The sequence below is a fragment of the Pleurodeles waltl genome, chromosome 7, assembly GCF_031143425.1.
Source record: "Pleurodeles waltl isolate 20211129_DDA chromosome 7, aPleWal1.hap1.20221129, whole genome shotgun sequence".
Classification (NCBI taxonomy): domain Eukaryota; kingdom Metazoa; phylum Chordata; class Amphibia; order Caudata; family Salamandridae; genus Pleurodeles; species Pleurodeles waltl.
The window spans coordinates 1,404,992,140-1,405,006,000 of NC_090446.1; the positions used below are offsets into that span (position 1 = coordinate 1,404,992,140).

General features: G+C 45.2%; 1 protein-coding gene across 1 annotated transcript in view; it reads left to right on the plus strand.

The window, feature by feature from the left end:
* Positions 1–13,861, plus strand: part of LOC138246413 (cytochrome c oxidase subunit 6B1-like) — a 51,262-nt gene that overhangs the window by 7,477 nt on the left and 29,924 nt on the right. The window contains exon 2 of the mRNA XM_069201009.1: positions 1,990–2,108. Within this exon, the coding sequence (XP_069057110.1) occupies positions 2,003–2,108 (106 nt within the window). The 5' untranslated portion in view covers positions 1,990–2,002. The remainder of the gene's footprint in view (positions 1–1,989; positions 2,109–13,861) is intronic.

The window sequence follows — 13,861 nt, forward strand, 5'->3', positions numbered from 1 at the left end:
ATAAACATAGGATGAATAGAAGATCAGCCAACACGTGTTGCACCTTATACAAACATCGTGCAGATCAGACAGAAGGTCCTGAGACCTCAGCACTTCACTTTTGAAGACCGTGACAAGAAATGGAATGTCTTTGCGCTTGCTGTGCGCTTGAGACTGCTCGGTATTCTCCTTAGCTGGAATGAGAAATGACCAAAAAGTATTACAAAACACTGGCTGAGTGTAGTGCCCCCCTCTTGAGACTAGTAAGTAGATCCTAATGGATTTTACGGATTTTGTATAACTTGTACGGTGCACTCTGTTAACTAAATCTCCTTTGTCACTTTAACCCACTAAGTCTGTGTATGTATATATAATATTATTTTTAGTTCCCTTTTAACTGTTAACGCCTCACTGAGAGCAGTGACTGCACATGGTACTATTTCACTTCAGATTAAATATAATTGCCAACAGGTTCCAGTTTCTTAACCTACATTTTCTTTCTTTATCAAAACATTTTGCTTGTTCTCAATGGTTCAAAAACCAATACAAACCTTGTGATTTAAATCCGTTTATAGTAGGAGTCCATCAGCTCTCATGTTAACAGTTCTTGCATGCTGTTTCTACCTTTTATATGAAATAATCCCTACTTCTTTCCCTGGTATGTTCTATGCTTCTCTGGGTGAATAACTGTTTTCAATGTGTCAATTTTAGTTTGAATCTTATTGTCTTCATATATTGTATTCGGGTTTACAAAATCACTAGTTTGTTAGATCTCAGTAATACATCATTTTCACAATATTTAATGTCTTGTGACTGCCAGTGACCCAGAGACACATGCTTCTCAAAGAGAAGCAACATAAAGCATGATGGTGTGTGGATCTACACTACTTACAACATCGACAATAGTGAACTTCTCCATATTTGGGCCAGTGGGTGCCTACACCCACCTTTCCAGTTTCTGTGGGGGCCCATAGATATTCTAATTAAAGCACCTTGTCTGGAGTCATGCCCCATTGTTTGAAGGATATTGCACTTATTTCGAAATTGCTTAAGCAGTCCTAAAGACCATCACTGTTTGATCCACAGGTCAGGGCTTCAGTGGCCAGGCCATTAGCTACTGGAGACGATGTCCATTATGGCAGCTCAAGACCCACAAGTGTCCCTGTCATCTTTATAATCTTTGTGACTAGTGGATGTTGAGATACAAGTCCACTACTGCTTGGACCACCTGGGAACACTTAAGGTGACCTGATAACTTGAGGTTCCTAGGGCTGGAAGTTGTTTTCCCTGCGGGTGGTTGTAGCTCCAACGTCGCAATATTCCTGAGAGATAAGAGCAGCTTGAGAACAAACCAACTGTTTCCATTTAGTAATAAACCTAAAGAAGGAAAACCGTATTACACTGATTCAGAAAACCTTCAGAGGGTTGTTAGGAGATCCTTCTATTCATAAGGTGCCTACAAGATGAATCCTAGGTTCATTGTCTTGCCTGCTGTCTTATTGTCCACCATCCGACTTGTGGATGTTTTCTTCGTCATGTCCCTATCCTAATGTTCCAGGGTCTGGGTGCTACCTGGAGATAGCAATAATGCTGTTCCAGTATGGGTGCTATCTTTTCGTATTAAGCTTATTTTTTTCATATTTCTTTTTATACTGGGCATTTTAATCTACTTGAGTGCATTGCTTATTGATTTGTTCCTATGTATATCAACATACTGATTATGATGTAGCACTGGCATTGTGTTTTTAATAACTGATTCTACAAGTTAAGAGTTTTACAAATGTTAGTTTGTAATGCAAGGCAATTCACTCTAAATTGCCATATTTACGAACATCAAAGAGGAAATGTTTTTCTTTAGGCTTGACCTGTATTTGTAAACATTTTCAATGTATTTTTGCCCTTATATGACAGCAATGAACTGTAGGTTTCTCAATGTCTGCAATTCTGGTTTCATGTAGATGCCTTTTGCTGCACTGTTATCACTTCAAGTGACTTGTATATCATTCTCAGTTTTAGGTGAAACATGGCAGATGACATCCTAACCAAGATCGACAACTTCAAAACTGCACCGTTTGACGCTCGCTTTCCAAATATTAACCAGTCAAGGAACTGCTATCAAAATTATCGGGGTAAAACTCAGTGACAAAATAATGGTCTTCCCTTTTGCCAACATAATCACATGTGTAATGGACCTCTAGTTTTTGTGTTCACCCCTGAACAAAAGTGTCGAACACATTCTGATTTCATATGGCTACACTAAGCAATGTAGGATGTTTTGTGTATGTATGGTTTTGTTTTATTCTGCTCTTGTCTGTCGCAGCCGTACACAAATCATACAGTGGAATCTTGTAGTACACATCTTGCTTGAGAAACCCACGTCAGTCTCACTGCTTGTGTTTTTTTTTTTATTTATTTATTTATTTATTTTTTACCCAGTCCAGTGGCACATATAGTGGTAATTGCATTTACAATGCGCTTACTAGCCCTGGTGATGGGTTGTAACACTTTAAGTCGGGCAGCAAACTACTCAGGAAACCACAGATTATTGGATAGTCTTGTGTGCCCAAGGAAAACATTCCATGCATCCGCCGAGATCTCTTAGTGGTGGATTAGTTAGTTATTTGTGGTCATTAGCAGGGGCAGAGGTTTATGTGGCACATGCTTGGTGTGATTAATAGGCAGGCTAGAGGAGGTCTGATACTGTTTAAATTACAGGGGTATGACTTTCTTAGGAGAATGTCTGGTTACTTACTGGTAATCTTCATTACTCCTGGTTCTGTACTCCTCATCCTATTCATTACTTACGGAGAGAGAGAGATCTCTCCATGACAGAAAAATAAAACACGGGGAATGCTCTACCTCCCACCCCCACCGGGGAGTACATAACCGTGTACCTACCCAGCATTCCTCCTGAATTACCAAGCCCCCTGACTCGAAGGCCGGCCGTCCAGGAGGGAGGGTGGGGCGTAACGAATGGGACAAGGACTACAGGACCAGGAGTAATGAAGGTTACCAGTAAGTAACCAGATATTACCCCCCGGTCCCACCGCCCTCGTCCCCTTCATTACTTATGGAGAATACACAAGCCGAAAACAGAACGGCCTGAGAGAGAAAACAACGAAGTAGAACAAAGAACCACAGAAGCAAACCACCAAAGTACATGCCAAAAGTGATTTATTGAAAACAGCAATTTTAGGGGGGGGGGACACCTGCTGAGGGAGTCCGCGACTGCATTGTCCACCCCACGCACATGTGCAGCGAAGAGGGACTGAATGCAGAGCTCACCCCAGTGAAACAACCTCTGCACCACCAGATTGAGGGAGTTGGACCGAATCCCACCCTGGTTGTTGAGGTAGGCCACCATGATCATGTTGTCGGACTGAACCACCAAGTTGTGACCAAGGAGAGAATGACGAAATCCCATGCAAGCTCGGAACACAGCCTTGAGCTCCCTCCAATTGGAGGAACGCCTCCCCTCCTGAGGAGACCATCGGGCCTGAAGAGAGTTGTTGCCCCCACTCCAAAGCACTGGCATCCGTAGTCAATACCAATGGAGGAGCGGGCTGCAAAGGAACCCCTTTTTCCAGATTGGAGTACAATGTCCACCATCGCAGATCCTGGTGAACCCCTGTCGAGACAGGCACCTCCTGGTCGTATTGGTGTGACTGATGATCCCAACAGGAGAGCAGATGAAGCCACAAAGGACGGAGATGAAATCGAGCCCAAGGAACAGTAAACACTGCTGCAGCCATGAGACCCAACAACCGGAAGCCACAGTGGAACTAAGGGGAAGAGGAATGCTTCTTCTCCTTAAAGCTTATGCAATTTCTCCTCCAATTCAGCCCCAAACAATACATTGCCCTTGAAAGGAGTCGCAATGCTGAAGCTCTTTGTGCCGCATCTGTTTTCCAGTGCCTGAGAACAAGATTCCTGCGCGCAGACACACACGCCTCCCTCAGCCAGAGCTGATGCCCACACAACATCAAAAGAAATATCCGATAGGAACTCTACTTGACGCTCAATAAGGGACATCAACCCTGAGCAGTCCGAGGACCCATCCAGAGCACTATTCAAGGCCTTGAGATCCGACAGTAAAGACTGAGCAACGTTAGTCCCATGAATTCCAGCCCTCAAAGCCAAATGAGTCCCAGAATACGCCTTCTTCGGGGACACATCCTCTTTCTTATCCACAGCATCACGAATAACTACGTCCTCCGCCAAGGAATTGCGCCATACCAAACTGGCGACAAGAGTCAATAGGCACAAAATCGGGCAACACCTGGGCCATATCCTGTAAAGGGTACAACTGGCCTTAAAACGGGGTAGAAGAATCTTGTCAGAGTCCCTCCACTCACACTTTATCACCTCCTGAGTATAGGGATAAATAGGCACATCTATAGGAACAGTACTCTGGAACTGGTGCAAAAGAGCCGTAAGAAGTATCAGGAACCTCAACTTCTGGAAAGTCCTTGTTCACCTTAACATGCTTGACCAGAGGAGGCAACAAATCCCTGGAAATATGTTTGCCTTTTTACTCCTCCGGAGATCTGCCCCAGCCAGGACCACAACAGGGGGGACTGCCTGTAACTCCCATCAAGGTCTCACAAATCAATTTGCACAGATGGGCATCATCGCATTTCCTGCTCCTCCAAACATCCTCATGTGAAGAGGAGGATGAAGAAACCTCCACATGCTTATGCTTCGCAGTGTTTTCCCAATGCAAAACCACACACCTTGATCAGCAGAACATGAGCCAGCCACAACCATCATGCAGCAAGCGAGTTTAAAATCACTCCAAAAAAAAGGGGGGGAATCGGGCAGCACCAGAGGCCCCACCCCCTAACCGGAGGGAAAATGACCGACCAAGACCTAGGGGGAAAAAAAAGAAAACACCCTGACCAAACTGCCCCAACATGAATGTGAGGGCAGAAAAGGGGCCAGAAAATTGACAAAGAACTGGAGCCTGAAAGGCGCAAAAAAGCAAAATGCACTTACCGGCACATCACAGCCACAGTACCAGCTTCTCCGTGATGTTGCCGGCACGAAACAGTAACCCGGAAGCATAAGATGCAAGCTTCCGCTGCCTGAAGCTGCCCCAGCCACATTGATCCAAACACAGGATCCGCCCGGCTGCCCTTCGGCAAAACTGCATGACAATGCTTCGCTTCGGGGGCAAGCACCCGAACAGAAACAAACCGGAATCTAGCCTCCCCACCGTTAAGCCGGAGGAAGCACACGCACTGCTCAAGCCCCGCAGGAGCAACCCATCTTCGTGACCTTGTCATGGACAGGAAAAAAGAACAGGAGGAATGCTGGGTAGCTACGTGGTTATGTACTCCCCGGAGGGAGTGGGGGATAGATCATCATCATGAATCATCATCAAGAACCATCATCATCATCATCATCATGAACCATCATCATCTTTTTCCTTGCGACCAGTGTCCTTCCATTGGTTGCGAGCTACTACAGGTACTTTTCTTCTATGTCTGTAGGAGTGCATGTGTCTGCAGTCCGTCAGCCACAACCCCCACTGTGATTTTGCTAGCTCCCTCCCACAGTCTGTGCTCTTGACCCAACCTCTGTCCCCTTGTCATTGTGTTTCTTGCCCTGCTGCCCTCCTCCCTCTGTTACTTTGTCCTCCACCTCATCCTTCTGTCTGCGTTCTTGCCCCATTCTCCCTCCTCCACCCCTCCCTTGCATTGCTTGCCCCCCCCACACCTCTCCTGCGATCCACTGCATTACTGCCCCCCCACCACAAAAAAAGCTTAAAGCCAATAGCACTCGCATACCCAAAAGTCAAATAGTTTTTAGACCTATTGCACAGCTGCACAGGCCAACACACACCCACACCAGAAAAATCCCTCCCAGTGGCCAGAGACCCACTCACCTCCATGGTCTGTGCATCACACTGAAGTCACTCATCCCCCACTGACCACTCCTTGTTGACCCAAGGAAGTGTCATTAAATGTTTTTTTATTTTTTTTATATTGTTTCTATTAAGCTTTATATTCCTGTGTATTCTTGTCCCCACAAACCCTCCTACACCATTTACAGCCACCAAAACTGCTTTATTCTCCATGTCTCTTGGAATGTTACAGTTCTGGGACTATTATTGTATTAAGGTAGGCCTATGCAGTAGACCTATTTGGTGTTCCTCGCATCTTATATCATCCTAACTTTCACAAAGGTTCCCTTTTTATAAGTATCGCACCAAGACTAGCTGCACATTGAAAATGTTGGGTACAGCTTACTGGTGAAGTGCACCGTGCAACCTGGGGGGAAAGTTGTTGCACGTATTACCTTGTATGCAGCTAGAAAACACTTATACCATAAAATCCAGGGAATGGAATGGAACCGTGGTAATTTGAAAGACATGGCATTGAGCAGCTACTGGTTGTGTTAATCATTAAGCCTTTATCCTTTCAGGGTGAGTCTGAATCACCAGAAATGAAATCGATCACTAGACTGTGGGAAGTGGGCTGTAACTCTGATTTCCCTATGGACTGTCAAGCAGTAAAGCTAAATACCTCAGGTTTATGTTTTTTAAATCGAAAAAAATAACTTAGAGTTCTCCAGCTCAGTTCTTACCATCTTTGACCAATCAGTGAAATGAGCTCTAACCTACTCGAGGAGGGGGCTGACTTGTCCATCCCCAGAACAAAATAGTTTTTGTTGTTGTTGTTTGTGTTTTTTTTTTTTTATGTTGAGGGAGATGCAAGTGGCAACGCTATTGTAGAAAGCTGACCTGGTGTGTGGTGGGTAACTAAGGTACTTACACCTTATACCAGGTATCCCCTCTTAGTGAAGTGTAGGCAGTGTCTAGAAGCCAGGCTCTCTGGAGGTAGCTGTGGATGAGCAGCCAAGGCTTATCTAGGAGACATGCAAAGCTCATGCAATGCCACTGTAGTCACACACAAATTGCACACATGAAAGAAAACACTCAATTGTACAAAAATAAAGGTACTCTATTTTTGGAACACAATCCCCCAAAATATAATGTTTGGGAGGTAAGTAATACACTATATATATATATATATATATATATATATATATATATATATATATATATATACACTAGTAAACAGTAATAGGCATAGAAAAGGTGAGAAAACAATGCAAATAGCAATAACCAATGGTGACCCTAGGGGGAGCCCAAACCATATACTAAAAAAAAAAAAGAAAAAAAAATGGAATGCGAACAGAGGACCCCCCACCTAGGTAAGTGGAATGTGTAGAGGGGAGCTGGGAGTACTTGAAAACCATACAGGTAAGTAACACAGTAAACCCCCGACCACCAGGAATAAATCATTGGAGTTTCCCCAAACCACCTGTGGAGAGGGGGACCAAGTACAAAAGTGTCAGTGGAGTCCAGGAGGAGTAGGAGCTACTACCCACCCAGCTGTACTTGCAGGAGTTGGTCAATGGTGAGTAAGAACAGGTCAGCACTGCAGCCCTGGAACTGGAGAAGAGTTCTGCTGGATGCAGAAGATGTCCCATGTTGGAGTGAATATTGCAGATGGGTGTTGGTGCAGGAAATCCACCAACAAGCCTTGACAAAGGCAAATTCGCAGTTAGTGGATAAGTGGTGCTGCTGGGGACCAGCAAAGCCTAGGAGAACTCAACCCAGGAGGGGGAGTCACAGGGGACCCTCAGCACCCAGAGGGCCCACTGGAGGGGAGGCAACACCCACAGGATGGGGACACAGAAGTTTGAAGGAACTCATGTAGCACTACAGAAAGGGATCCCACGCCGCAGGAGAACCACACGAAGGGTAGTGCATCGCAGGAAGCAGTGCTGGGGAATGGAGCTACACATATGCTGAAGATCCCTAGGAGGAGATACAAACAAGCCTTGGCAGCTGCAAGAGACAGGGTGCACAGGAGTACTGTCCTGCGTGGTAAGGCACGGGCTTACCTGCACCAAAGTTGGACAGCTGACGGAGAGGGCCAAGAGGACTACTCCGGACCACCACCCGTGATGCAGGATCCACGCAGCTCAAGATGAGGGAAGGTCCACGCAGCCGGTCGCCGTTGCAGCAGGTGCCTGCGGATGCAGGGGAGTGACTCCTTCACTCCAAGGGAGATTCCTTCTTTCTTCCAGTGCAGACTGAAGACCCGCTGGCCTCCGTGGATGTGCAGCTGGTGGAAATGTTGCGGTTGCTGGCAGGAGCCCTGGAAACAATGTTGCAGAAGAGTTCTTCTTGGAAGCAGAGTGTCGGGCCCTGGAGGGTCCAGTTGCAGTTCTGGTGGCCAGAAGTGAAGGTTAAAGAGGAATCCTGCTGGAATTTTGCAAGCCGAATCTGAGGACCCACCCAAAACCAGAGAGACCCTAAATAGCCCTGAAAGGGGGATTGGTCACCTAGCCAGATAAGCACCTATCAAGAGGGGGCTCTGATGTCACCTGCCTGGCCTGGCCACTCAGATGCTCCCAGAGTTCCCTGCCAACCTTTGAAACAAGATGGCAGAACCCAGGAACCCTTTGGAGGAGCTCTGAGCACCACCGCTGGGGTGGTGATGGACAGGGGAGTGGTCACTCCCCTTTCCTTTGTCCAGTTTTGTGCCAGAGCAGGGACTGGGCAGGGGTAGGGTCCCTGAACCTGTGTGAACTGGTTTGTCCGGAGGTCACCAGATGTGCCCTTCAAAGCATACCAGTGGCTTGGGTAGGCTACCCCTCCCAAGCCAGTCACACCTGTTTCCAAAGGGAAAGGGTGTTATCTCCCTCTCCAAAGGGAATAGTTTGTTCTGCCTTCCTGGGCTTGATCAGATAAAGCAGCAGGAGGGCAGAAACCTGTCTGAGGGGTGGCAGCAGCTTGGGCTTCCTGGAAAACCCTAGCAATGCTGGGGGTCCTCTAAGGAGCCCCCAGAGTGCATGGGGATCATGCTTCCAATACTTGCAACGGTATTGGGGTATGACATGTTTGATACCAAACATGCCCAGGTTCGGAGTTACCATTATGTAGTTGGACGTAGGTAGTGACCTATGACCAGTACACACGGAAAATGGTGTCCCCGCACTCACGAAGTCCAGGAAAATGGAACTGGAGTTTGTGGCGGCACCTCTGCTAGTGCAGGGGTACCCTGACACACAGGTACCTGCCCTCTGGGCTACAAGGGCCTGCCATAGGGGTGACTTACTGACCTTGTGCAGTGACTTGGTAATGAAAGGGTGCATGCACCCTTTCATGCAGGCTACAATGGCAGGCCTGCAGAACACTTTGCACGGGCTCCCTGTGGGTGGCATAATACATGCTGCAGCCCATAGGGATCCCCTGCTACCTTAATGCCTGGGTACCTTTGTACCATATACTAGGGACTTACATGGAGGGGTACCAGTATGCCACATGTGGGGTGAAAAATAGTACAAGCAACAAAGTTTAAAGGTGAGCGCATAATCACTGGCATCCTGGTTAGCAGGATCCCAGTGAACACTGTCAAACACACTGACAAACAGGCCAAAAAGTGGGGGTAATAATGCTAGAGAGAGGCTACTTTCCTACAGCTATTAAAACATATATAGTGTCCAAAATAATTAAAAGTAGTCTACCTCGCTGCACATAATTTACAAGTGAACCATTCATTTCTGAAAGTTGCTAAATTGCATTGTACATAAACAGTTTTTCTTGTTCTTTTGTGATTTCACATTGATAAATCTGAGGACGTTTCCTTAGTACACAGAGTACTGCAAGGAAAGCAGGCAGCTTTAACATTTATTCATGACCATCATAAGTAGGTTTGCTGGTAGATTTGGCGTCAATGTCTGCATATTGTTGCTACCTGGAATGCATTATGGGTAATATCTTACAAGACCAAGCTGAATCACCTTGACATGGGTTCCATAGTGTGCCAACGTTTCCAAAGTGTATTATATTTCCTTCTGTTCAGTGCTTTCCCATGGAAATGCAGATTACATATTTTAACCGAATAAGTGATCTGGCTTGTCTCTAGGTCATTATACATGTGTTGTGAGAGGTGGGAGTGTCTGGATCTCTGTTTTAGGTTAAGCCTAGGGAGTGTGCAAACGTGGTCTCTCAACATGTTGTAATCTACATCACTTTCATTCGTTCCTTGGCCTGCCTTTCAAAATTCCCTTGATTTCGTAGGTAAATGCTTTACCTTTGTCCCACCTTAAGGCTGCTTTGTTGCTGCCTTAGAGCCTGATCCTGTTACATGGATTTTGCATGATCGGCCATATACCTTAGTGTGACACACATTTTTTTTTTTTTTCCATCACACTGCGTGGCTGTATGTTTCGTCCTCCTTTTGTTTTGTTACACTGCATTACTTTCTGCCATTCTGTTTTCATGTTATGCTCTACAGGGGCCTACTATATTTTTACTTGACCATGTTTTTTACAAATACTGTTTTTATTATGATGTCCTCTAGGGGCTGTTCTGAGCACTACAGTCAAGATACTACAATATTCGCTGCACTTGGAAACTTGCCCCATAATACTTTGCGGGCTTTCCTTTTACAAAACATTGTTGCCCAGGTCTCATGGACAATAGGACCACCCTCGACATGTTCAGCACAACTCTTGATGACTAGGGCATCTCTGGGTCCCCACGCTAGGTTGGGGGGCACAAATTAATAACCCCTCCCACCAATCGGTGTCTTTAAGTTCTCTTGTGGCTGGAACTTTTGTTTTACAGCTGGGAGTAGTTTGTGTTTTAAGGGACTTGTTTGTAATATTGTTCTAGTAGGCCAACTAGGCCTGAAAATGTATAATGCATTACACCCCCTAGGGGCTAAATGTATGGATACGCTGCATTACGTTCTACCATTCTGTTTTCATGTGGCAGGGGTGTGGAATTCCTATAGCCCAACCCCCAGGACATATTATTTGGGGTCAAGGGCAACAAGTTTTCATGTTTATTTTGTCCCTGGGACAAGTAAGCCCAACCCACTGCAGCACAAACCTTTTTGCTGGCAGTTTACAGTACCACATTGTTGATCATGGAAGGGCATTGTCTGCATTTAAGGTAACATTTGTGTCCATATGTTAACGCTGTTCAAACTTGTAGTTATGGTTCGTTTATGCAAAGTCTTTATTATTAGGGTGAGCATTCTAAAGAAATGTAAACTCTAACTCATGGGTACTCACAAACTTTTTCTCGGGGGCCAAAATTGCAGTATGGTTTGCGGCCGAGGGCCGCACTGAAGTGACAGCGGGGGGGGGGGGGCTTAGAGGGGGAACAACCACCCCACCCCCTTTTTCTAAACAATGCTGTATTTTGAATCCAGGTATAACTACAAACCTACAAAGGGGACATTTTGAAAAACATTTTTATTATCAGACAATAGTAATCTTAAGAGGCATGGCATGGTAATTCTTGTGAACAGGATATTCAGCACAGGCCCAATGCAGCACAGTTTTCTCTGAGTCTGGAAAATAGGTATGTCAAAGGAAGACATACTACGAACTTATTTTGCACTTCATGTCTCTTATTAGTGTTCTGTAATCTGGTATTATGTCTGAAACGGCAAGCCTTAAGAGCTGATCCAGATGTAAGTCTGTTAGCTTATTTCTGAATTTACTCTTCAAAAGTCCCATTGTGGAAAACGAACTTTCGCAAACATATGTTGACCCGAACATACAAATTATTTTCTGGGCCACTGTAAAAAGAACAGGAAATTTGTCAGAAGGCACAGTGTTCCAGAATTCTTCTGGTGCCTGCCCCAAAAAAGATGCTTCAAGAGCTGAGTTATGCTGCGTGTCTATCAGCTCCATTTGTGCTTGCGGTCTTTTCACGCCAATAAGTTCAACAGCATCAAGATTTCGTGCACTCACCATCCAGGGGTTTTCAACCAGCCTGAATAGGGGGGTGAGGGTTCTGAATTGAGAAAATCGCCTTTTGATCTCCCCAGAAATTTCCTCAAGACATGCACCAAGATTTAGCGTTGGCAGCATTTCTTGTGCATTTGGAAACCTCGGAGTCACAGCCAACAGTTTTGGAAAGTGGGTGAAGTCAGCAACATCCAGTTGTTCTTTGAATAGCACAAGCTTACTTTCAAATGAGTAAATACCATTCATCATGGACCACACAAGCTGTTGTTTGCCTTGCAGCATCAAATTAAGAGCATTGAAGTGTGCAAATAGATCTGAAAGAAAATGGAGCATTAAAAGCCATTTCACATCCTTTAGTTCTGGGAATGTTTGACCTCTGCTGTTTGTAAAGTGTTCAATTTCAGGAAGCAAAGCAATGAACCGCTCCAGAACTTTCCCTTTGCTTAGCCATCGCACTTCAGTGTGCATCAAGAGGTCTGTATATTCAGCTTCAGAATCCTGCAGCATAGCCTTAAAAAGTCTATGGTTAAGGGCTTTGGCACGAATAAAATTAACAATTTTCACTGCAAGTTTTAGGACGTTATTCAGTTCTCCATGCTTTAATTTTGCACACAGAACTTCCTGATGAATAATGCAGTGGTAGTCTATTACAGGCTATCCAGTGAGCTTCTTTTTAAGCAAAGATACAAAGCCTCTGTCATGGCCTACCATAGCAGGCGCGCCATCTGTTGTGATGCTAACAAGACTGTCCAGTGGTATGTGATGTGTTTCGAAGTAGTTGCAGATACTGTCCAGAATATCTTCTCCTCTTGTGTGCCCGTGCAGTGGTAGAAGGCACAGGAGCTCTTCTTTGGGATGAAGTGATTGGTCCAAATACCTCACCCAAACTAATAACTGGGCCACATCGCCTATATCTGTGGACTCATCCATGGCAATGCTGAAGAACGGTGACTCTCTGACAGCTTTGATCACCTGCTCCTGGATATTTTCACCCATTGCCTCTATTCTGCGTGCACAAGTGGAATCCGATAGCTGTAAGGCACCAATTTCTTTTAAAATGCTGGATTTGTTGCTATAGTTCTCAAACAAAATTTCAGCTGCTGAAAGGAAACATTTCTTCACCAGCTCTGCCTCCGTGAATGGCTTCTTATGTTTGGCAAGCAGGTAGCATATTTTGAATGATGCTTCTGTAACAGCCTCAGATTCCTTCATTTGGCAAAGGAAGAGCTTCTGCGGGGAAAGAAGTGTTTGCTTTAACGATGCCACTTTTGCTGAACGCAGTTGTGAGTGCAATGGGAAGTTCTCACTATAACTTGCGTGTCGAGTTTTGTAGTGCCGTTCCAGGTTATATCTCTTAAGAACATTTACTTTCTCTTTGCAAAGCAAACAGGTAGCTTTCTCCTTTGGCCATTCAACAAACAAGTACTCTTCTTCCCATGCTGCCTGGAATGATCTGTGTTCACTCTGTATGGATCTGGGTCGTTTGCAAGGCTTGGTAACTGGACTGTAGGCCATTGGTCTCAGCAAGTTTGTGCAATGATTTTCAAGGGTCAGGAATCGGATTTTCCCCTCACAGCCAAAGGACCGACACCACTTCACGACCGACAACACTTCACGAGCGACCGATGGACCGACACCGCCTCACGACCAATGGACCAACACTGCGTCTCGCTACAGACCTCTGTGCACAACAGCAAAGTAATATAAAGTGATGTGTAAAAGGAAACAAAGCATACCGTGATCTAACAATTGGCAACACACATGCTGGCCTTTGCCGATTCCCAGAGGGCCATGTTACAAAAAGTATTTTTTGCAATTATGCTTGCAACCTGCTAGGAATACTAGAGTGATAATGAGGCCAGTGAATGGTATACGGGCCTCTTTTTAGAAACTGGTTTTTTTTCAGCATGCTGGGTCACACAGCAATAGAAATCAACTGTGCGCGAAATGCCAGGGGCCAGATAAAAAAAAGTGTATTATTGTAAGACATTTTCAACAGCCCTGGCTCTAGTAGTATATTCCTACACTAATCACAAGAGCCAAATGGGAATGTTCCAGAGTATATCCCTATCCTAATCACAAGAGACATTTAATTAGA